The following is a 26,123-nucleotide window of genomic DNA, read 5'->3' as shown; positions in this document are numbered from 1 at the left end:
CAGAAGGGTAATGCCTTAGATTATAATATATAATATCTTTTAATGTCAAGAATGACAGCCATTCATTCTAATATAATTGAGATGTAGACGTTTTGAAATTACGCCTATTGACCATAAAATATTGTACGAAGCATTTAATAAGCAACGGTGAGTCCTTTAAATGTCCCAAATGTCAATGTCGTTTAAGTGTTCTGCTATGAATCTCTAGAACCGAACAGCGCTCCGAGCGGTGGCATTGGCATTACGCAAGGAACCACTTTAGACCCGTATTTCAAGCGCTATGCGCCATAGACTTACTAAATAACCGCGCTATGCGCCGGCTTGTATCGTAATCTCGTAAGCAACGGTTCTGGCACTTCCTGTTGCTGTGCAGTTGCCAGCTAGGAAGGTTGATGACAAAAATGTCTTTCAACAATAGTTGCCTGTGTTTTCTTCCTTCTCCGGCCTTGGGCTCGTAATGTTAGGAACTATTCTTGTTGTCACTATCAGTCTCTAATGATTTGTGAAAATTATGGAGTCCATCACTGTGGATTCCACAGATTCTACAGTGTGGAATAACGGTTAGCATATCTGACCGTGGAATCAGCAGGCCCGAGATCAAATTCTAGTTGTGATAACCTGATTGAGGTTTGTTCCGGGGTTTCCCTCAATCCATGAAGAGCAAATGCTGGATAACTTTCGGCGATGGACCTTGGACTCATTTCGCTGCCCTTATCACCCTCATTTAACTCAGACGCTACATAGCCTTTGTAGTAGATAAAGCGTCGTAAAATAAACCAATTTAAAAAAACATGGATAGTGAATTGAATTACAAAGAACGAACTATTAAAATAAAAATTTGAAAAATAAAAATTTAAGATTCAGTTATAAATAAATAAGTGTTTTATATTTTCTGCAATGCGTCGATATAGCCTACATTGGAGATCCTCAGAAAATTAAAGGTTCCTTTAAAGACCCTTCAGACAATTGCATCAACCATTTTAAAATCTTCATTGAACATCATCAATCACCATCTCTATTCATCTTTATAATATTCAGTGTATATTATTTACTTTCAATACATTTTTATCGTTTTGATAGCTACCACATCTTGTCGCAGAATATTATTTTTTTAATGTCATTGTGTATTTTTCTAACATTAATTTATATTTTCTTTTTTGTTCATTTCAATTGATTAGGATGCCGATATTTTAAATCCAAGATTTGGACGGCTATTATTTCGATATAGGCCTACTACTGGATAAGTGGAAAGAGAAATTCGGTAAATTGAAATGTTACCGGTACATAATAGACAAAAGAAGGGGAAAAAGTATTGTTAAAATAGGAAGAAAAATTAATCTAGTACTTTTCTCCAAGATCTAGTACTTTTTTTTCGCAAAGTTTGGTACATTGTATTTTTCACTGGTGGAGACCCTGACGCCCTGGCCTTGAATCAATGCATTAAATGGCGCCAGACCAGAGAATTTGTATTTGTCATTGAAATTGTGATAATAATGTCGGGTCATAAGCATAGCTGTGATGGAGATCACAATCATGATGAAACTCCAGAAATGGGGTTACAATATAGTTTGTATGCCAAAATAGACATTGAAAATTTGGAATGTTTGAACGAGAAAACAGAAGGTTCTGGTAAACTTGTTTTTAAAGCATGGGAAGAAAGACTGAATTTTGAAAAGGTTAGATTTACTTGTTAGTAAAATTTTTTATTATTTACAGATATGTAGTTACTTTAATAGTGGTATCGTTTTGTCACTCCCTGTAATTTGATCCTTATTTTTAACCATTTACACGAATGTAAAATGAAAACATTTATAAAAATGAAATTACATTTACAATATTAAAAATTTCACTTTAACGGCACCGTGGGTTTACGGCATTTGGCACAGGGAATCCTTTGCACATATTAATGGTAGCGTCAGATCGCGGGGTTCGTGTTGCACTGTTCTTTACATCCCGTCGGCGTGTAAATTGCGAATTAGAGGTTAGGTTAGATGAGGGGATAGTTAAGTGACATGATGAAGCCGAGGAATGTGACGAGGTTAGAATGAGTTTGATGAAAGGATAGCTAAAGCGATAGAAGATCGAGTACTGTGCACAAATGTGGCTGCTGTCTCCCCACATCTGACCTCAGTGCCGCTAAAGTAAACAAATATACAAAATATATAAAGTGCAAATGTACTTACACTGTAAATGACTAATGGCAACATAATAACCAGTGTTGTCGTGGGGGGCCATATGGGACCATAAGGCGTATGGGAACTCACAATTTTTTTAAATTTTTAATTAAATGTATGGGAAAGAAAAAAATTTGCCCACACGGAGCCATACAGTGTATGGGTGCCTAGGGTTTATACACGAAGATCTGTATTGATCTTACGTAATCTCTTACTCGTAATATACAGGGTGTCTACACCGAAATGCCCTATTTTTATTTTGGTCTCATTACCAAAGAAATAAAGATAAAGGAATTTTATTCACAAATATGAGTTGTATCAGGTATTACGTTTGTAACAAAAAAAAAAAAAACTGCCACGTTAGCTCCTGCGTTGACACGAAGGATATCTAGGTATGGTACCAATAACTTCCATAATCCGAACACGAAACATGATCAGAGAAGACTGTCACAAGAACAACCTACCTGGACATGCTGCAGCTGTAAGTCTTTCCCCAGGTTGTAGTTTAACAAGATTATGCTACACCCCACTAGTCGCTGAATGTGCGGAGTGCATTCCCAGGGCGTTGGATAGGACGAGATGGACCCCTGAATTGGACTCCACGTTCTCCTGACATCAAGCTGCTGGATTTTTTTTTTTTTTGGTGATGTATGAAGGATAGGGTGTACATCACTAAAGTGCGGGACCTTCGAGACCTCCATGCCCGGATTGTGAAAGCCATTGGTACCATCTCTCCAAGCATGTTGGAGCGGACCTGGACAGATATCGAATACAGACTAGACATCCATCATGGCACCAAAGGGGCTCACATGGAAGTTTGTGATTTTGTGTTACAAACTTAATCCCTCATATGACTTAGGTTTGTGAATAAAATTTCCTTATGCCTACCTTTATTTTTTTCATCGATTATAGTTCACATTAACACTTTGTTTGTTAAAAACATAAAATTGTTTAGTCACACGTTAAAAAGTGTTCAAATTTATAAAAAACGTATTTATATACCTTGGACAGACAGCCCGTTTTTTTGGTATTGGGGCATGATAAAAATAGGGCATTTCTGTTTAGACATTCTGAACATCTTCTTTAATGATTAATTCTGGAGGAAAGCCTCTCCATGGAGTTCAGAAATTCTGAACCTGTATAATTATTATATGTTAAATTCCCATCATTTATATGCATAGATTACACAGCCCTGCAGTATATATTGACTACACACCACGTCTGGCTACTAGCAACAGGCATCCATAATGAACACTGATCAAAATATCCCTCATTTCTCGTGAAAAACAACAACTGAATAGACTATAGTTGACTATAGTGGACTTTATATTGTCAGCAAACAGCTGGATACATTAAGAAGATTGATATGCATAGATTGTTGCAGGACTATGGTTTTACATATTTTAGATTGTTTAAGTTTTACGTAGTTTTGGACGGTAGTGTAATGTTATATTTGTTGGTAGACAATGTTTAGTGCTTGGTGACGATCGGAGTAGTTTAGATTAGCTTAGTTTGGGTTAGCTTAGTTTAGTTAAACTAAACTAGTGATAGGTTATATTAGGTTACAGTCGAAATTATGGGTTTCCGAAATTTTTTTGTATTATCTTTCGAAAGTCGAGCATAAAATCGTTGTTTGTAATAAAAAAAAAAAAAAAGCTCGTAAATCGTGGATTGGTCGTCCTTCAGAATTACCCTTTAATGTCCAGTAATGAATTCGGTCTCTTATGATTCTGTTTTGAATAACTTTTACTGTATAAGAAAGTAGTATGTTGTAACTAACATGGAAAAATGTTACTTCAGCAAGAGGGTATCTTGTAACTAATTCCTGCATTCAGTTTTGTTGGGTTATAAATTCACATTGTCAAAATAAAGGAAAACAGAATTTCTTCTTAATGTTGTTGAAACATAATCGTCACTATTAGTATTGGTCTAACATATTTGGTGCTGGCATCAATCAACAATCACAATACATATAGCCAGGGCTGCCAAGAAGGGGGGGCAAAGGGGGCAAGTGCATATGGGCCCGTGAGCAGTAAGGGCCCGTCAGATTGAGTCTGCTTACTTTTCATTATCACGAATAATTATTCACAGATACATACCGGTACTATAAAATTTTGTAAGAACATTTGTTACATGAATCTGACAACAATAATAGAATTAATACAAATTATCTCTTCATTATGTAAATGTTTAACTTTTATATAATAGAATATCGGTTTCCCACGTTAACAATCATCGACACTTGAGGGCTCCAGGATTTGCCTGAAATATGCTCCCGTCACTTGTACCAAACACGTTCAATTGGCTTGTCCTCTTAACTACTAAGCCCTGCCCCCCACCGCAATATGCTAGTAGACTTTCCTAAATCCAAGCCGCAGGATCACGTTTTCAGTAGGGCCTGCATAGTATGTTTCGTGACTAAACTTTCGTCTTTTCGTTGTCGTTTTTCTATAAATTCTGTTCATTAGTGTTACCAGTGGACAATAGACAAGTAGAAGCATAAGTCGGGAGCTGAGAAGCGCAAGGAGAGACAAAAAAATTGGAAGATATTAGAAAGGGAGTAGAACTTTGTTTGAAGTTCGTGTGAAATTGAGCGACCTTGGAAAACTAAAAAGTAGCAGACAAATTGTGTCATTGAATGTGCTGTTCAAGAACAAGAGCCTTTCCAAAAACAGTATTGCAGTACCGGTATTTTAAAAACTCAAGAATGGAGAATGTGTTCCCAGAGACTGGCTAGTATGGAGTGAAACAAATCAGGGAAAACAGTACAGTGACTGATTTGTTTCACTCCACACTAGCCAGTCTCTGGGAACACATTCTTCATTCTTGAGTTTTGAAAATAATACTGTAAAGGCTCTTGTTCCGTCACTTAGAAGATACTTTTTCGAACAACACATTCAATGACACAATTTGTCTGCCACTTTTTACTTTTTCCAAGGTCGCTGGTTACTTGCCATGACTCAGAGTTAGGAACTGGTGTGTGTAAATTTGTTTCACTTGCACATATTAACATATCATTTTTACTATTGTTTGCTCGTTCTGATTCAATACTACTGTTATCAGAATTTTTTTCTAAACAGCCACAACCATCAGTATTCACTTCTAAGCATGAACTGTCTTCATTTTTGACAACGTGAACAGACGGGCTTGAGATTAGTTTATTTTCTGCACCTTCACTAGCAACGCTCAATTTCACACCAACTTCAAACAAAACGAAGGAAATAAAAATGTATTCAGAGTAGCAATGTGTCAAGAAAAACTGAGTAACCTTGGCCTCCTTAGTCTGGAGAGCGATCTTGCTAGGCCTTTAAATTTTGACGATACAATTGATGACTTTGCATCAGTGAAGTCAAGGAGAGTTGTTTGTTGATGTTGGCCTGCAAATCAGAAATGACAGCTGTTTAAGAATAGTGTTTTATGAAAACGAAACGAAACAAACGACAACGAAAAGACGAAAGTTTCGTCACAAAACATACTATGCAGGCCCTACTGAAAAAGAAGCGTACGGTAATATATTATGCTAATGTGAAGTTTTGCTATAAGTTTTCAGTGTAACAAAAGTGCATATTTTTAGATTGTATCTGTGCATGGTTATCTTTTATTTATTTCGCATAATTATTATCGTCAGAATAATTGGTAACTTGTCATAACTTTTTTTTTCAACGGGGCCCGAGCATAATATTGCACAGGGGCCCATAAATCCTGTCGGCGGCCCTGCATATAGCTATTTGCAAGAAATATAGGGTGGAAGTGAAATAGCCCTGCAGATTTCGAGAGCGAATAGCTTATGTTGTATATAACAAAAAACTATAATATCATATTGGTGGAAAGTTAATAGGTTTTTCAGAAAAAATATTCTTTCTCAAATGTTTAACAACCTCTTATTTGGTAACTATTTCAAGTATAATCGTGATTTTTGTCTATATCAATAGGAAAACTAATAAAGAATAATTTATCCCTCTGGCATATTTCAGTAGTATGGACGGTTTTCGTGTAAATTTAAATTTAAAAACCTCTATTTTCAAGCCACTGCACGATGTGAGTTGGTTGCAACATGGCGCCAGAGAACAGCTCATCTAGTGAGACACACCAAGTTCGTTGACCTCTTACTTCTGTATCACAAGAAGAGTGTGTTAGCGGCAATGTTGCTGGACTGCTGAAACTTCAAACTTTATTTTCTAATTAACCATGCATTTAATCACAAAACATAATATAGGTTCTTTATTCATTTAAATGTATCTATTCTCCTTTTCAATCTCCAAGGTTATTTCACTTCAACTCTATATATAAGTATATAACCATTAAACTTTATAATTGCCATAGAGAAGATTGCAAGCCATATTATACTGTACAAAAGCCATTCTGGTCAGCAATTTTAACTGAAGAAATTTTTCTCTTGCAGTTCGTGGAAAGCGATGTTGATGAGGAATTGCTTTTCAACATCCCGTAAGTTTATAATCTAATTTATTAAAAATTCCAAATTACATTACAGCATGTGGCAAATACAGCATTGACTTTCCATGTGATAAACCTTGTTGAAATGTCAACAAATACAAGGTGAATAGAGACAGTGTTGCGGAAATTTTGACTATGGTTTCATAAAATCGGGATCTACCAAGTAAATAATTAATTAAATATCTTGATTACACATTTTTTAACATTTATATCACTTAAGATTTGTGTTAAAAACAACTTTCTAGTGTTAAATTGAAACTAAATTGTTAATTGACCTTAGTTGACTAATTTCGGTTTCATTGTTGGCTATGTTCAAAACTAGTGAGGTCCTTGTTTGTTTCCTGTTTCTTCTGAAGTTGTTTTAGTGGTAGGTGCGTTTGAGTTTGTACTTAATTACAAATGGCTTTTAAAGAACCTGCAGGTTCATTGCCGCTCTCACATAAGCCCATCATTGGCCCGTATCCTGTGCAAGATTAATCCAGTCTCTATCATCATATCCCACCTCCCTCAAATCCATTTTAATATTATCATCTCATCTACGTCTCGGCCTCCCCAATGGTCTTATTCCCTCTGGCCTCCCAACTAACACTCTATATGCATTTCAGGATTCGCCCATACATGCTACATGGCCTGCTCATCTCAAACGTCTGGATTTAATGTTTCTAATTATGTCAGATGAAGAATACAATGCATGCAGTTTTGCGTTGTGTAACTTTCTCCATTCTCCTGTAACTTCATCCCCCTTAATTCCAAATATTTTCCTAAGAACCTTATTTTCAAACACCCTTAATCTCTGTTCCCCTCTCAAAGTGAGAGTCCAAGTTTCACAACCATACAGAACAACCAGTAATATAACTGTTTTATAAATTCTAACTTTCAGATTTTTTGACAGCAGACTAGATGTCAAACCATGTATTGTGGGTCCCTATCACCACGGCATGGCGCATCCTCAGGTTGCGGATAGAGGAGACGGCCTCCAGATATGGAGGGTAGCTGCGAATATATTGAATAAGCAGTCGTGGACAGCCGATAAGGGGTGGTCCTCCAGCTTGGGGGTTGGGCGAAGGGCTAACAACCCATCACCATAAAAAAACAGCTTGTTACGAATCCCTACAATAAGCGTTAAATGGAGATTTATCCTTCGAAGAGGTGGAAAAATTCAAATATCTTGGAGCAACAGTAACAAATATAAATGACACTCGGGAGGAAATTAAACACGGAATAAATATGGGAAATGCGTGTTATTATTCGGTTGAGAAGCTCTTATCATCCAGTCTGCTGTCCAAAAATCTGAAAGTTAGAATTTATAAAACAGTTATATTACCGGTTGTTCTGTATGGTTGTGAAACTTGGACTCTCACTCTGAGAGACGAACATAGGTGTTTGAGAATAAGGTGCTTAGGAAAATATTTGGGGCTAAGCGGGATGAAGTTACAGGAGAATGGAGAAAGTTACACAACACAGAACTGCACGCATTGTATTCTTCACCTGACATAATTAGGAACATTAAATCCAGACGTTTGAGATGGGCAGGGCATGTAGCACGTATGGGCGAATCCAGAAATGCATATAGAGTGTTAGTTGGGAGACCGGAGGGAAAAAGACCTTTAGGGAGGACGAGACGTAGATGGGAGGATAATATTAAAATGGATTTGAGGGAGGTGGGGTATGATGATAGAGACTGGATTAATCTTGCACAGGATAGGGACTGATGGCGGGCTTATGTGAGGGTGGCAATGAACCTTCGGGTTCCTTAAAAGCCATTTGTAAGTAAGTAAGACTAGATGTCAAAAGCTTCTCAACCGAATGATAACAGGCATTTTCCATATTTATTCTGCGTTTAATTTCTTCCCGAGTGTCATTTATATTTGTTACTGTTGCTCCAAGGTATTTGAATTTTTCCACCTCTTCAAAGGATAAATCTCCAATTTTTATACTGTGGAGTCAAATAGGTTGTGTGTTCTGAAATTTAACTCCACACTACCGAACACAAACACATCCACTAGAGCAACTTTAGAAGAAATGGGAAACAAGCAAGGATCTAATTTGTTTTGAAGATGGCTATCAATGGAGCTGAAACTAGTCAACTAAGATAAATTAACAACTACCATAAAAAGGGCAAACTTGGAACAGTGTTTTAACTTGTAATGTTTTCATAGGGTGTAAATCTAGTCTTTCAGGTAAAGCTCCCTGTAAAGCAGATTTGAATAATTTCAAAGGAAAAATTGTTCCGGGGCCGGGTATCGATCCCGGGACCTCTGGTTGAACGTACCAGCACTCTGCCAACTGAGCTACCCGGGAACTCCACCCGACACCGTTTCAACTTTTCTCTTTATATCCACACAACTCGCGTGGGCCTCTGGCGTTTCGTCAGCCCACGCGAGTTGTGTGGATATGAAGGGAAAAGTTGAGACGGTGTCTGTTGGAGTTCCCGGGTAGCTCAATTGGCAGAGCGCTGGTACGTTCAACCAGAGGTCCCGGGATCGATACCCAGGCCCGGAACAATTTTTCCCTTGAAATTATTCATTATCATAGGGTATTTTCGTTTTGTCACAGTAACACCAAACTGTAATAGAACCAATGTGCTGCACAACAAAGTAACAAGTGAAGATTATGTTGCCACTGTGACAAAACGAAGATACCCTATGATAATGTTCCAAGTTAAAACACTGTTACAAGTTTTCCCATATGAAGGTGTTTGATTTAATACTAGAAACTTGTTTCTAACACAGATGTTAAGTAAATAATTGTCTACGGTTTTTTTATCTGGTGTTGTATTTCTAGCCACAATTTCACCAGTTGTTTTCATTAAAATGTACGAAATTGTTTTTATATGGACGAAATCGCAGAACTTATAATTAAATAACACTCATTTACTAGTTACTAGACCTGAGATTCATACATTTAAACCTGATCAAATACATTAGCAATTTAAAATCGGAAACCTCTTACTGTAGACTGACAGCACGTAAAAGAAACTAGCCTTGTAAGAAAGAATTCCAGGAAAAATTTCCTGGATATTTGTGGTGTATAACGACATTCAGTACTGCTAGTTGCTGTTCTTGCATGTCATTCTAATAAATGGAGAAAATGAATTCCTTCTAACAGTTGTCTCCACATCAGAAATAGAATTGAGAAGCGTTTTTTTGCAAAAGTCGATAGATGCAGAAATTTTCGTAAATGAGTTACATATGGACATCATATGTTTTCTACCTCCGGAATCGATCTATGAAATCAGATTTACCAAAACTTGATTCATACCATATGTAGAGACTACCAAACCTTCCAGGTTTTTTTCAAAACTCGATAGATCCTGTCAGTTAGTGTAATTTCTGTAAAATCTTGATTTCTGCATCTATCGACTTTTGCAAAAACGCTCCTCAAATTTATCAGACTAGGAAGACTATAATCAATCATGTCTGGAATTGTTAACATTTGATCAACCAACCATAATTAAATACATTGTGTTAGATTTTTTTTGTGTATGACATAATAAAGTAAACATAGCAGAGCATCAGATAACTGTGTCTAATAATTTGTACTATGTGTTCACCCGATTATTATCCTTAGAAAATTTTTCTTTTTTTGAGTGAATCATTACTGTTACATTACACTCATTGCTAAAACTCCAGTTGTGAACGAAATTCCTCCATGGAAATGAGTAATTCCAGAACATAGCATACAAATTCCAGGAAATCAATCCAAAAATGATCCTCCATACATTCTTAAGTTAGATGCCATGGAACTACTCTGGAGCACATAAAAGGATCACCTTCAAATCTATACAGATGGATCTCTAAATCTTAATAATGGGACATCAGGAGCAGGGTATTATATTCCGAAATATCAAGAAAGTTATTTCATACCATGTTCATCCTCCTCCAGTCTTGACACTGAATTGCTAGCTATTGATGCTGCCCTTCAGTGTGTTCCTCAAATTTCTGACTCTAAGGGGGCTATATTTAATATACCGTATTTGCTCGCGTAATTTGTGCCCCCGCGTATTTTGCGCACGCTAATTTTTAAGGGATTATTTTGAACTTTATTTTTGCTCCGTGTATTTTGCGCACATATTTTAGGTACATATTTTTTTCAGCGTAGTAGGGATTATGTACATATTTTTTTTTCAGTGTGGTAGGGATTTTCCTTCCCTACAGTCCATCATAGGTCATTCACCAGCAACTGAAGTTCCTGCTTCAGAAAGAAACACCAAAGTCCTGCTACTTTAACAATGGTTGTCCTTGGTAGAGACAAGTTACCGGTATAGAAAATTAGCCCTACCATAAATACTTACCTATACATTTACCAATTGAGATAAACTCAGAACAGGACCTCTTATTTGAAAAATCCGCGAGCAAATACGGTAATTAAATATGTACCAAATCTATATGTACATAGAATTATTCCAATTCAGAAACAACTAAGTAAACAATTATATCTTTGTCCCATTTGCTGTGGAGACGTTCGGTCCTTGGAGTCATGACGCTAAAGTTTTGGTATCTCAAATCAGCCAAATTTTGATCTCCATTACTGGTGATCGCCATTGCACTACTTATTTGCGTCAACGCTTAAGTATCGCTATTCAACGCAGAAATGCAATAAGCGTTTTGGATACTCTTCCAGAGTCCAGCCCTTTGGACGAACTTTTTCTCCTGTAAAATTTTTTTATCTCTATGTAAATGTTTATATTTTGTTTTTATATATGTGTAAAAAAAAATAAGTAAACTGTAAAAACTCCAAAAGGAAATAACATTTCAATGGATACCTAGTCATTGTGGTATTCCTGGAAACGAGAAAGTCGATAATATTGCAAAACAGGCAACATATTTGCAACCAAGACCTCTTTAAGTGATACTTCTATCCAGTGCTTTTGCTTCAGTAAAGTCTCATTTTATAAACCTATGAATCAACAATTGGCTCTCTTCTGACAAAGGAAAAATTTTACAGTCCATACAAAAGAAACCAAATGACCTGGAAATGTACAAAAACTTGCCCAGACATGTTCAAACATTTTTATCAATTTTTTTTACATTGTCACACAATTGTACCTACACCAATTTCACCTTTCTGATAATCCTACTTGTCTGTGGTGTAATAATCATGCTGAAGATCTGGAACACATTCTTCTATACTGTCCATCCATAAACCACAAAAGAATTAAATTAAAATCATCAGTACCAGTTGCAGAAGACAGAGTCCTGCAGTATATATTGACTACACCCCAACTCTGGCTACTAGCAACAGGCATCTATAATGAACACCAATCAAAATACCCCTCATTTCTCATGGAAAACAAAAACTGAATTGACTACAGTGAACTATAGTGGACTTTATGTTGTCAGCAAACAGCTGGATACATTAAGAAGATTGATTGATTGATTGATTACTCTTAATTTACTGTCTGTTAGCTTGTGGTGATTTGGAGAGTTGATTTTTAATCACCAAGTATAACAACTTTATTGTTTAACTATTTAATTGAATGATTGTTTGAGGAATGTATTGACATTTCCATTTGTCTAAGCGTGTACCATGAGTGTATGATTATTTAACTTCATTATCTTAATTTTTTCAGATTCACGGGCAATGTAAAACTTAAAGGTATTGTAGTCATTGGTGGAGAAATGGACTCACATCCATCTAAAATGAAATTGTACGTATTCGATAAAAGCACTTTTCATTTCTTTCTTCTTATATGCATGATAGAGTACCTATATTAAACTCTTGAAAATTGAAAACTTATGTACGAAATAAATGTAGGGAGTTCCTCAGTTTATATAGATAGTTGTATGATAACAATGTTTCAGATATAAGAATCGACCACACATGTCATTTGATGATGTGGGTGTGCCAGCAGACCAGGAGTTTGACCTTCATCCAGATAACGCAGGCACATTGGAATATTCTACAAAGTAAGTAAAGTTTACTAGAGTTTTAATCATACTCAGTGAAAGGTTATTGCAATAAAAATTGTTTAAGAAAAAATTGAAAGTAAAATTTATTTTCTTGAAAGTGTAGAAGTGACATGATTGTAATACAGGGCTTCCAATCTCTAGCTCCCCCACTCTCCTGGAAACTCCATATGGGGAATTTCATCCACAATTTCTGGTACTCAAGTGATCAAACTGTACTTATTGCATGATACCTGATATAGTGACACACACAGAACCATAAAATATTGTCCACTGCTATGGAGTAACAGCGTTCTGATCATGAAATGAGTGGGCCCAGGTTCAAATCCTGGTTGTGACAAGTTACCTGGTTGAGGTTTCTTCCGGGATTTTCTCCCCAACACATTAATAGCAAATGCTGGATAACTTTTGGTGCTGGACCCCGGACTCATTTCGCTGGCATTATCACCTTCATCTCACTCAGACACTAGATAACCATAGCAGTTGATGAAGCATCGTAAAATAAACCAATTAAAATTAAAAACAATAAACATTTATTATAAGTAGGGAGCAGATTTTTATGAGATAGAAAATTTAAATATATTTATTTTTTATGTGCTGAAAAGTACGAAAATATTTGCTAAAAATAAACAATTATTTTTTTTTAATATGACAAAAATACCTTACTTAGCTTGAAAAAAAAAAATGTTACTAGGTACTCACCAACCACACTTGAGTGCTAATAGTTGGCCGAGAATTGCAGTGAACAACAAAGGTCATCTCCAAATTCTCCATCACAAATGCATGCTGATTATCTCTGAATAACGTCAGTTTCACCTACAGGCACATCCTCCGATACTTGAGCAACTTTACACATTTTTTTTATCCACTGTTTTTCCCAAACACATTCTGGAATTCGTCCCTTAATAATTATGCTTCTGAACCTGGAAGCGAGTCTAGTTCAATTTCCATGGCACGCACCTCCCTGTTTCAGACAACAGGTTTTTGGATGTTTCGAGTTTTTTTATGGTGTCACACAAGAAGCTTAGATTTGCTAATAGGAAAGCGAAATCGTTTTTTAAATAACCATCTTTCAGTATATCTTGAAGGATATCGATTGACGAAGCCTGATAACAGGGAATCACAACAAGATATATTGCCTTACTTGATAGACATGAGCCAGAGGCGAGAGATTTGTTTAAATTAAATAATGTTCATACTCGAGCTCTTATCTGTTGTGTTTCACAAACAAAGCGTGGAACGAAATCATCTTCAGCAACAATAAACATTCCTAATTTTGTGTTACAAGATGTCTCCTTGTCCATGTTAATTCATTCTCTAATAATAACACTGACATGCTGCCCAGCAGTTCTTAAAACTTGAGGCGATACGATTACGAAAATGGATCACGGATACACCACACAGCGCTTAGAAACACGAAGGAACCAAGAATTCTTAAAAAAGGTAACTTACTTCTGACTGTGAGTGATAAAATTGATTCAGTTTTAAAATATTTAAAAGTTCTTATAAAAAAATTGTTTAAGTAAAAAAACTCCAACATTTATGTGTTTATAATAGATTTCCTGAAAATATGTAGTTACATAATTTTTTTTTGAAAATATGTGTTTTTATGTAAAATAAAATTCGGGTTTTAAACTTGAAACTTCATGTTCGGACTTTTTAACTTTGTTAATTGTGTTTTATCACATTCAAAAAGAATATTTAATTACATAGGAATCCGCTCCTTAATTATAACGTTCATTGTATCAATGTGTGTTGTAAGTAAATATGCATTAACTGGAAGATATTTCGAAGTGAAAATTTTAGATCACAGTAGTTGGTTTGAGATGTATTTCTGTAAAACTGTCTTTCAATAATAACACTGTAAAGTAAATACTTAAATAGTGGAATTTTGATTGCACACCCTACTTGATAATGTCCATACAACATAATTGAAACATTATGTATTTGTGCCTAATGTTTGTACCATTTTTATTTCTGGATGCAGAATTTCTTTAAGCATATGATGTACTGTATAATATGTTTATATGTTGTGTATTTGAAATATTTTCAGAGTGGTCAAGTTTTCTTCAGTGCATCATCTGTCAGTGTATTTTCCAAGAAACTTTGGAAACGAGACAACTAAGATCTACTACATTGGATTACGAGGAGAATTTTCTGAAGCACATCGACATGGCGTCACAATTTGTACCTACGAGGCTAGGCCAAACGTTGCAGACCACAAGGCAGATACATTTGACACTGTTGGTCATGAGGTGCAGTGAAATATATGCATTTTTTTTTTCTGTTACTGTAATATATGACAATGAAATATAATTATTGAATATCAGTGTCCAATTTCTATTATTTGCCTGGGATCATTTTTTTTAATGGATAGTATTTCAGTGGAAATCACATTTGAGAACATTTAACCTATTTTGTCTCATTTCATAGTATAGATTGCATAAGAGTTTGGACTATTAAAGTCGACTTTTTTTTTCTAATTGTATGTATATTGGTAGGTGTTTTTTTAACTATTTCCTGTGCATATAGCATGCATCCTTGTGTTTCTAACATAGATGCCGACGCCATTTGGTGCAGTGGAGACTGTTGTCCCCGTGCTCATTTGGATACAGAGGTGAAGATGTCCTTGTTCCAATGAATTTTTTTTTTCAAAACACTGTCCCAAGTAATCCCAACATGTTACATGAAATATGTAGTTATAACAAGACTGTGAATATTTATGCACTATAGTCTGTTTTTCATAAATATTCAGAATGGAAACGAATAAATCAAGGAGTGAGAAGGGTTGTAGTTTATCTCATCTATTATCTCCTTGGCTGGAGGGAACATGTTACTGACACAGCGGGAAAGGCATGGAGGGCGTTACACTTTGTGATGAGGATACTAAGGAAAGGCTGTGGTAAATCCAAAGAGATTGCATATAAATCACTAGTTCGTCCAGTAATGGAATATGATGCTGCATGTTGGAATCCTTACAGATTAGAACATATTAAGACACTGGAAAAGATTCAAAAATGGGCTCTCAAGTGTTGTCGGAAAAATTCACCATTAAAATGGGATACACTCATGGACCAGAGAACGCGAATTCGATTATGTGCAGTGTTCAAAACATACAGAGGTGAGCGTGCCTGGAGAGAAATAAAAAAAAAATAGGTTGCAGCCGCCAAATTACTCTTCAAGGAACGACCACTCATATAAATTGAGGGAAAGACAGAGGACGGACACTGGAAAGTTTTCTTTTCTCAATCGTACTATCAGGGACTGGAATGCTTTACCTGCAGACTTACTAAAGGCTTTACCAATAACCAAAAATATATTTAAAAATAGGCTTAAGGACTTTACTAATAGACGGTAGTATATTATACACACTACTTAAAGGGTGTAATTGATATCTTGTTATTTGAAGTGTTCTATCAGTGAGGAAGTATGTTGTGTCAGTGAAGTCTATTGTGCAAGTGAAGTGTGTTGATGTCAGTGAAGTGGCTGTGCAAAGTATTTTAACAGTGAAATGGTTAGAAGTGTTAATGAAATTAGGTAGAATTAGTGCAGTGAGTGAATTGACAGCGAAATAAGTGTAGTGCCGAAAGGTACTTGTGCAGGTATGAACCTGTCACACTCGTGGGTCTTAGTTCGAACTTAGGGTTAAGATACAAATTAGATTTACTTTAAATGTTATTTTAAGTGACCATGCTTCATTTAATTTAGGATGCTCCTTGTTATTGTTGTTATTATTATTATTATTATTATTATTATTATTATTATTATTATTATTATTATTATTATTATTGTTTTTTATTAGTTGTGTTTATTATTAATTGTCATTATTGAGTGTTATTAGTTACCACTGCCACCGGGTATATACCCATTTGCAGTGTGAATAAATACATACATACATATATTATTTATAATATACATGAATCATGTTAAAGAATGGAGATTGAAACCACATGGAAGTATACTGATAAGTCGTTTGTCCCAAATAGATACTTTATTATTTGCTGAAGATATTGTGTTTATGACAACTTCAGAAGATAATTTACAACGTTTGGTTTAAAACTTTAATCAAATGGCAGAAAGTTTCAATATGGAAATTTCAACTGACAAATCTAAAGTGATGGCTTTTTTAGGAAAGGAACCAGTCCGTAGCAAAATATGCATCAATAATAAGATCATCGAACAAGACAAAAATTTTAGTTATCTCGGTTACCAAATTTCATATGAAGAAGAAAAGGATTTGAATGAGAAAATTATTAAATTCAACAGAGCAATGGGGATAATTAATCAGATATTCAAACCAACCTTAGTACAAAAACACACGCATACCAGAATTTATAAAACATTGGCCAGACCTATACTCTGTTTTGGTAGTGAAGCTTGGACGATTCATAATATTGATTCACAAAGATTAATGGCGACAGAAATGAGATTTATGCATCATACAGCGGGATACACGAGAATGGATCACATTAAAAATTTTGACATTATGAAAGAACTGCAGATTGAACCGATTACTGAATACCTACAGAAATACAGACAAAACTGGAGATCACATGTTGTTCTAGAATTCCACGCCAAATTTTAAATTACCATCCTGTGGGCAAGAGATCCTTGGGCAGACCGTTCAAGTGTTGACAAGAGACCATAACGGGCCACTAGGCCCAATACATGCAATGATGATGATGATGATGATGATGACTCTGTTTTTCATACAGAGGCAAGCTTCCTGCTGAAATTTCAAATGGTCTGACCACTTCCTTTTCTAGCAGGGCTATTGTATAAGAAGTTTCAGAACTAAGTTGACGATTCTGCGTGGCTGAATGGACAGGCCTTTAGACTGTCACGCAGGTTCGAATCCCGGTGACACTTGTGGCGGACAAGGTCGCAGTTGGAGTTTTTCCCGGGGTTCTCCCATTTTCCCCCAAATTAGGCATTTGCATCATTCCATCACCATTTCTCCATTTCGTTATCATTCCGTAGCATTCCTCGAACACTGGCTGGCGACGCATGGAGGGTGCTGGCCTGCGGATGAGTGGGGTTGCCTGCTCGAAACCTGAGCACACAGAGAATCTTACGCCCGGTTTCTGGTACACGTCAGTTAACTCTCACTTACTTAACTGCTCATATAAATTTAACTGCACTGATAACTTTCATGAGTTTCTGGAAAGTTGAATGTAGATTTATCAGCGCTTATAACTAACAGTTGATTTAACTTCAAGCTCAGTACCTATTGTCGTCCTTAGATGTCTCCACTTGTATTTTGTTAGTGATTTTTTAGTTATTTATAGTTACTTTTGTTTGCAGACGTTTTCAGCAGTAATATGGCTGATAGGTACACAATGAGCCCTGTACAAGTAGGGCAAGGCTTTTTAATTAAAGAACTGTGTGATAAACGATAGTGCACTTGTACACTTCCATCTCAATCATAATATGATTAAAAAAATCAATAATTGTTGGTATTTGGCGTGATCATCGAGGTAAATAATACTAGTAGAGAGAGAGCTAGATGTAATTTTTTCAAAACTGCAACCATATTCAGCTGTGTGGCTATGGCAGCCATACTGATAAACATGTCAAAATATTTTACATTCGTCCATATGAATGCTTTCATATATTCAAATTGACTTTTCAGAGTCCGAAATATCATTGGCATTGGTAGAACATCCAAGCATAAAATATTTCTCGACTGACGACATGAAATCTTTAGTTTATGACGAAAATTAAACTTGAGATGTTCAAAATTGTGTTTACAAACACACATTATTATCCTAATATGTCATAGAAAGTAAAACATTTACCGTAAGTTACGTAAATAAAACGCCAAATTTTTTAAACTATACAGGTAATATAGTAAATCAATTTATTGTGATCTATATTATTATTTAATATCGGTTATTATAGTTTACAAAACAGTAATGCAGTAGCGTCGCATGTCGGTATTTGTTTGAATCAGTACTAACAGCAGGTAAGTACAGGCCGAAGCACAGTTACCAGTTGAAGCACAGATAACTGTAAAGATGACGATAACTGTTGTTTCGGAAAATCATTTTAAACATATAAGCACGTTAAATCATAGATAACTCTTTATGTACAGGTAACTGTCTTTTCAGAAACTGTGCATTAGTGTGGTCAGCCGGTGTGGGTTTGGGAATGTGTCACCAGAGGGTTAGCGCAATAGATCTTAACAGGTCGCAGCACTGGACCATAGTGTCCCCTTCCTTTAAATTCAATTCAGTTCAATTCAAGTAGTGTTGGATGCCATCAAGAAGCTAAAGAAATCCCGTCAATCTACACTCCATATATACACTGTTGTGAGTTGCTTGGAGGCTTTAGGTAACTAAACTCAGGACTCCAGTAGGCTAATAATACAGACGTGCACATTCTTACCGAATATACCAAATGTTTTTAATACAAAATTTCATTCAGCAGTAATGGACATGTAAGTATGTTTCTTCACGTTATTTCGATGTTTTTCAGTGCTTAGTAATTCAGTGTCAACACTTCCTTGCTTTCTTAAGTAAGAAAATACACATTTCAATGTTAACTTCAAGTTTACATCACATATTCATTATATGAGGTCTCCCCACCCTCATTGAATAATATCACGACTACTATGAAATAGTCAATGTGTATTATCACCATTTATTCGAGAAAAATTCGTTCCGGCACCGGGAATCGAACCCGGGACCTCTCAGCTCTGCGCGCTGAGCGCTCTTTCCAAGTGAACTATGCCGGGACACGATCCACGGGAGTTCGACCGGCACCGTGGCAGAGCTGAGAGCTCCCGGGTTCGATTTCCGGTGCCGGAACGAATTTTTCTCGAATTAATGGTTAATTCATTCAAGTTTGTTTTATGCTGGCTAATTGATATTTTCGAATTGTTTTTAAATAAATTGTTTGAAATTGGTAATAAGCAGGCCGTGGCTTAGGATCATCAAGTTACCAGATTGAAGTTTGGAACGCACAGAATATAAACGACGTCATGACCCATGGGGTGAGGTGGCACTGCGAGAGTACAGTTGGTTTCGTAACAAAGTGCATTATCGTCTTTCTTATCGTTGCTTGCTCTTAATTGTCGACATAAAAATATGCGATTTAAAAAAAAAACTTTTTATTGTTTGTGTCAAAAGTAACATGGATTTGAAGGAATAAATAGAATTAGACGTTCATAACTATATTTCCTGATAAAAGATGCACTAAAATATAGCAAATACGTTATTATTGTTGACATGTCTGCAAACAAATTAAATGTTACATGCTTTAGCTGATTCCCCTCCTTCCCATGCTACTAAAGTATTTGACGCTCGGAAATGCTATTCTATTTTTAAGCTACTAAATGTAATAAATGAATGCCCAGCTAATACATTTTTATTTGAAAGTTGTGTATTTGTTGGGTTAATCAGTTAATGATATGCTAAAGTTTGACTTCTTAAAATATTGATTGCATTGTGCAGTTTTTACACAGACAGTTACGGAGCTCAATATGTAGGAAATATGCATCCATATAATATATATATAGTTGCTAACCACTAGGCTCGCTACTATCGCTCCATTACAGACAATGCGAAATAGTACCGGCACAGTCTATTGTTCCTAGTACCTTCACAACTCAAGCTTCGTGACTGTATATACTAGACTCAGACTGTGGTTATTGCAAAAAACACAACAATGAGTTAGAGTAAAGTTGTTTCTCATTGGATGATCGAATGGAGTAGAGGCAGTGGCAAGAGATATCCAACTTAAAAATATTACAAAACTGAATTCAGATACTTAAGCAAAGTTTTCTTCTAATCTAGGTAAATAAATTAATAAAAGCAGGCATAAATATAATTAACTCTGCTAATTTTACTAGTTGTTTTTGTTTCACATAAATATATTTAGCTCATAGGAGTGCAATAATAATTTTACAAGAAGCGATAATATTGGTGCTACTGAATGATAGTTACCGTACGTACCGAATGCCCCGCGTTTTAATTTCGAGAGCAGCAGACTGCTGATGTGCATTCGTGATTGCGACTGGTGAAGTGATGTGTTAGTGGTTTCAGTTTTGTGTTGGATGTGGTTGGATAATTTGAGGTACTGTATATATTATGAAGAAATGTACAAAGGCCTGAGAATGTCTTCGCGAACTGAAAGGTTAGTTACACATTTTTATTATAGACTATATTTGACATTTTCTGAAGATAATTGTGTTCTTAAAAGCTACCCTTGGTAATTTGTAATTTAAAACCACGAGATGGTGTAAATAAGATTCATTCAATTTATCGGTGAAGCTAGCGCTGAGGCAGTGTTGGTCGAGACAGCCCGATTCAGTCACCGTTGCAAAACTATCGATGATACAGCTCTGTGCGCGTCAGTACATGATATCGGTCCGTTCACACAATTCGCAGCACAGTTTCCATACACAGCTGACGTCTAGTTGGTGAAATTTCTTATTCTGACAAATCATGTAGTGAAAGCCATGTAGCCTACTGCTAGCCGGGTCATATGACGCAGATCATATCCTCCCTGTATTCATTGTGTTGTAGACATGGCGTCTGTAGAATAAAAATCTATTATTTACCTCTTCTTTTATTTCAGCTCCATCAGTGTAGTGTTATAGAATAGTGGGCTGTGAATGGCAGCAGAATTTGATGTCTTCTGTCTGAGGTCTTCTATAGGCCTATAGAAGGGCTGTTTGGCAAACTCGTATACCAACTGCGATGGTGTATATTTTTAGACACATGGTCTTCTTTAGGAATGTCGATAATTTTGATTAGCCCATTCTGTGAGAACGTCGAAAGCGGTTTGGAGTTATTCTTATTTGGATGTCGGTACCATCTCGTCTGCGTATATGTGTGCGTGTGTGTGTATGTGTGTACGTCCATTGTTGCTATGCAGAAGAGGAGAGTACGTCATTTGTTTGTGCCAGCAGATAGGATCTTTTTAGGTTTCATCTATCTGCACCGAATTGTTAGCGAATATATTTCGGATGATTCTTGTTAGATAGTGTCCTTCTCACAATAGGCTTCCCACTTTATTGGCTAGTTTCTCTCTGTTTATGAAGTCGAAGACCTTCGAATAGTCGATGCAAAGCTTAATAAAAGCCTAAACAAACCAAACCTAACCTGTCACAGATTCCTATATACTGTATTATGCAAGGCAGAGCCTTCTTTAGTTACAAGCCGGAGCATGGGTAGGTTTGGCAACGCAGAGTGGAGGCGGGCGGAGGCGAAATAGAGGCATGACGTTTGACGTTTTAGTGCTTTGATTTCATTGTCACATGTACATTTTCGACATTAATTGATACAAAACTAAGTGCATATGATCAAGATTCAGCGTATTGATGTATGTAATTTATTACGGAATCCGAAATGGTATTTTATTTGAATTTCAGAATACCGCCAAAGTACTTGCATACAACCACTTATAACTTCAAAAAAATTAAAATCATACGTGTTTTCAATTGATGGTACTAGGAAAAATAAATAAATACTTACAGAAATGTTACTTCTATAGAAAATAAATAAAATAACGACGTACTTTCGCAATACCATATTCAAATCAATTAACCATTATGTGGCTATTAAATTGACAATGTTTTGTTGCTTTATGTTGTTTCACCGCTGACGTGAAAGGTCTAGAATATCATATAGGCCTACATTTTAATTCCATGTGATCTGTCGTGATTTTCAATAAATATTTCCTCTCAAAAAATAAATAAAATGAAAATATTCTCAATCTACCAAAAGTACAATAAAGTATAATAGCTAAAATAATTACTGTACAACAAATAAAAAAAATTCTATAATAATTATAACGAAAAATTGATTCTCTTGCCGATACCCAGGAAGCCAGTTTTAGTTTGAACCTTGCCAGTCATCATAACAATACTGTTATCCTAAATTATTTGTTATAAATTAAAAAAAAAATATATATAATTTTAAATAGGCCAAGTATAAAGATCTATGAAAAAATTAAGAAAAATTCCTTCAACATACGTAACAATACAAATCATTATCTATTAAGTATGTGCCAATTAGCATAAACTTAGTGAACTTTAAATCCTGTAAATACGAAGTGAAAAGAAATATGTTTATAACTAATTTATTACAAAAGGAATAATATTAATAAATAAACCTTGAAAACCAACATAGTGAGTGTATGCATCTACAAATTATAGATAGTTCTGACGTATAGCAGGCATTCCGAATCTTCAAAACTGCAACTTATTTTATGGGATCACAAAACAGCTGTTTACAATGAACTTGAAAATCAACGGCGTAACTTTATTGATATAGCAGGCGAGACCCAACAATTTGGCTAGAATTGTGATACATCACAAACCACAAGTAAGACTATAAAAATGTAGTTAATACAATATTTAATATTTACTCTGTCATCACTAACCGTAAAAATTTCCAAAGACTGCAACCATTTTTTTTTTTTCATTTATTGTCTTGATTTTATTGCCAACACGCACATAGTTTATAATACATCAATAAGGAACGTTTGGTACGACCGCGAACATAATTCCATCGACACACACTTATATTGTAACATTAATTTACATTGAAAATCGGCATTAGCACAAACACGTGTACTGTATGGTTGGCCTCCGGCTGACAGTTAATTACAGTGTTGCCGACTTATGGCTCCGGCTTATAACTGAAGAAGACTCTGTGCAAGGTGTATAAACAGACTACGAAGGAAACTACCTTAGCTCTAATTTAACCAAGATGTAGTATATTCCTTTAATTAATTGATCTGCGGTTTTTACTAATTCTAGGGATGAAATGTTTGTGGAAAATTACAATTTATGTAATGCATGGAAACCTAATATGTCTGCATATGTGTACGCACGATGTCCGTATGCGTGTGTGCGGTAAAATGCAACTCAGTATGAATTTGGGCTACTTCCGGAACCAGAGATGAGTAGGCCTACATTATGTGCGTGAACTGTTGTCTACAGCGTATAAAATTAGATTGTACATAGCGGTCTATGTTTTTCACAGTGTAACATTCTGTGCCCTCTTTCACAGCGCGTTTTAATAATAGGACAGAATGTAGCGTTCTTAAAAGGTGCACATTGATTCAAACGAGTTTATTATAATGTTCGTGGTTTTGGACTACTATCATATAAAACTATTTTCTATTGAACTGTTTATTCATTAATATACTTACAGAAGCGGAATGATCTATTTAAATTATACATCTTTTGCTTAGTAGCCTATTTCATATTCATTATGATATATAAGTACTTAGATATGGTGTTCAAATGTTTGTTTAGAGATAGATACCCTTGATTAAGTTTCTGGCCACCCTACCCTATTATATCCTGGCTTAGTTGTCTCATAAATGATGCCTTATTGGTGTCACTTATGAGGTTCAAACCTGTCTTTGGAAGTTGACTAAACAAAAAACAAATTAAGTTACCTTAAAACTGTCATACGTCCCGTAGAAAAACAGGACTGCTTCCTGAAGCTTACATCGGTACAGACAATTGTTTCGATGTTTTTCCTCTCCTTTACCCCCGTTGTAAATCTAAAGTTTTAGTGTGGGGGGGGGGGGAAACAGGTTTTTGTACAGTGTCGCTACAGTCTAGTATATATACAGTCACGAAGCTCAGTACGTAGTAAATATGCATCCTTAAATAGTTGCTCACCACTAGGATCGCTAATATCGCCTCATTACATACAATGCAAAGTAGTACCGGCACAGTTTATTGTTTCTAGCACCCTCACAACTCAAGCTTCGTGAATGTATATAGTAGACTGTTGTTTCGCTGTGAAGGTAAAGTACCCTTCAGGTGGGTGAATGATCGGACCATCTGCTGTCATGCGGGCGGTCCGGATTCGAGTCCCTGCCAATCGTGGGATTTTAATGTATAAAATCCATTGCGATTCTTGTGACGGAAAAGACTGCGGTTGGCGGTTTTATCCCGTGTTTCTCCAGTTTTATACATAAACAGACATTTACGATACCTACGTCATTCCGTGAAATATCCATCTTGTTCTCATTCCATAGCATTCTTCGATCGCCGACTAGCGACGCACGGTGGGCGCAGGCTTAGAGGCATGTGGGACCTTGGTTCGCAACGGAGTGTAGTCAGCTGATGTGGAGTAGTCGTACTACAACAAGAGGACTCTTGTACTACAATTAGTCCGTCTTTCCCCAGGAGAGTAATATATACAGAGTGTCCCATTTATCTTGTGCACCTATTATAACTTTTTTTTGTTTGGATAGGTATTGGAATTTTTGTTTTTGAGAGTTATGTTAGAACGAGGGGCTAACATGAGTGTAGAGATTTGGTGCATGTAACTACATTACGATACAAAATACGCGTGACGTCATCAATTTTTCAAATAGCACTATGTACTTTAATCATGTCACATTGATTACACACATTAAGATGAGTTCAAAAATGTATTACAATGTGACCTTCCCGATCAATAACAATAGCAAAATGCAAAATGAATGATATCAGAATGTCCCGTTTGTTGCGGTGCCCCATTCATCTTGTGCATTAACTTACACAAAACGAAAGACGACTGATGTCCGTACACGTCGTGTGTTGTGTGTTTGCTGTCTTAACATGTAAACAAATCACAACTGTCGACGTCACAATCTACGTACAGTGGCCTGCACGTTCTCCGGACTCGACTTCTTCATGTGGGGAACTGTAAAGGACAGTGTGTACCAGAACATTCTGACAACACCAGACGACATGTAGCAACGCATTCGAGAGGCTTGTGTGTCCATTCAGCCAGCAACATGCCGGGCAGTCATACGGTCTTTCGGAAAACGCCTTCGAATGTGCATTAATGTGAATGGTCACCATTTGGAACATCTTCTGTGACTCTCAAAGCATAACATTATCACATTGGAAGTATATTTTTGTCCCGTTTTGTTGTTGTTATTGATTAGGAAGTTGACATTGTGATACATTTTTGAACTCTTCTTAATGTGTGTAATCAATGCAACATGATTAAAGCATGTAGTGGTATTTGAAAAATTGATGTCACATGTATTTGTACCATAATGCAGTTACGTGCACCAAATCTCCACACACATGTTAGCCCCTCGTTCTAACATAACGCTCAAAAACAAAAATTCCAATACCTATCCAAACAAAAAAGTTATAATAGGTGCACAAGATAAATGGGACACTCTGTATATATCCATAGTCTGTGTCTGTGTGTGTATAAAATAGGGGATACAGTAAATTAAAAAAAAAATAGGCCTATTACACTTACTGAAAAATGCTGTTTGCATACCTACACAGTGAACTGACAAAATTTTTAAGACCATTTTTCAATGATCTATGAAGATTAGTTACGCAGGCCTACCTAACACACAGAATTTAGAAGAATATGAAATTGTATAGTCCCATCGCTCTAATTTCCGGCAGCCAATCGCGTTGCAGGTCGGCTACATTTAAACGTGTGCGTCTTGTGATTCGCTGAGGAAGACGTTATTCATTTCTTAAGGCTCGATAAATACTTAATATAATCGCCTGCCATTTTGGCTCTTTCGTTGGCGTTCGCAGAAAGCACACGAAGACGTTATTTGCCTCTCAATTATTTGCTGAATTACAGTGCGTTTG

General features: G+C 36.1%; 1 protein-coding gene across 1 annotated transcript; it reads left to right on the top strand.

Annotated features, from left to right (window-relative positions):
• The first annotated feature begins 1,420 nt into the window (after window positions 1–1,420).
• LOC138701342 (PITH domain-containing protein GA19395) lies at window positions 1,421–14,870 on the top strand. Its single transcript, XM_069828127.1, has 5 exons — window positions 1,421–1,676; window positions 6,577–6,620; window positions 12,202–12,279; window positions 12,434–12,538; window positions 14,592–14,870. The coding sequence occupies exons 1-5, from the start codon at window positions 1,494–1,496 to the stop codon at window positions 14,800–14,802; spliced, it is 621 nt and encodes a 206-aa protein (XP_069684228.1). The 5' UTR covers window positions 1,421–1,493; the 3' UTR covers window positions 14,803–14,870.
• Window positions 14,871–26,123: the final 11,253 nt, after the last annotated feature.

Source organism: Periplaneta americana, chromosome 6 (assembly GCF_040183065.1).
Source record: "Periplaneta americana isolate PAMFEO1 chromosome 6, P.americana_PAMFEO1_priV1, whole genome shotgun sequence".
Taxonomy (NCBI): domain Eukaryota; kingdom Metazoa; phylum Arthropoda; class Insecta; order Blattodea; family Blattidae; genus Periplaneta; species Periplaneta americana.
Note: the sequence above shows the minus strand (reverse complement) of the source record. Positions and strands in the feature narration are given on the sequence as shown.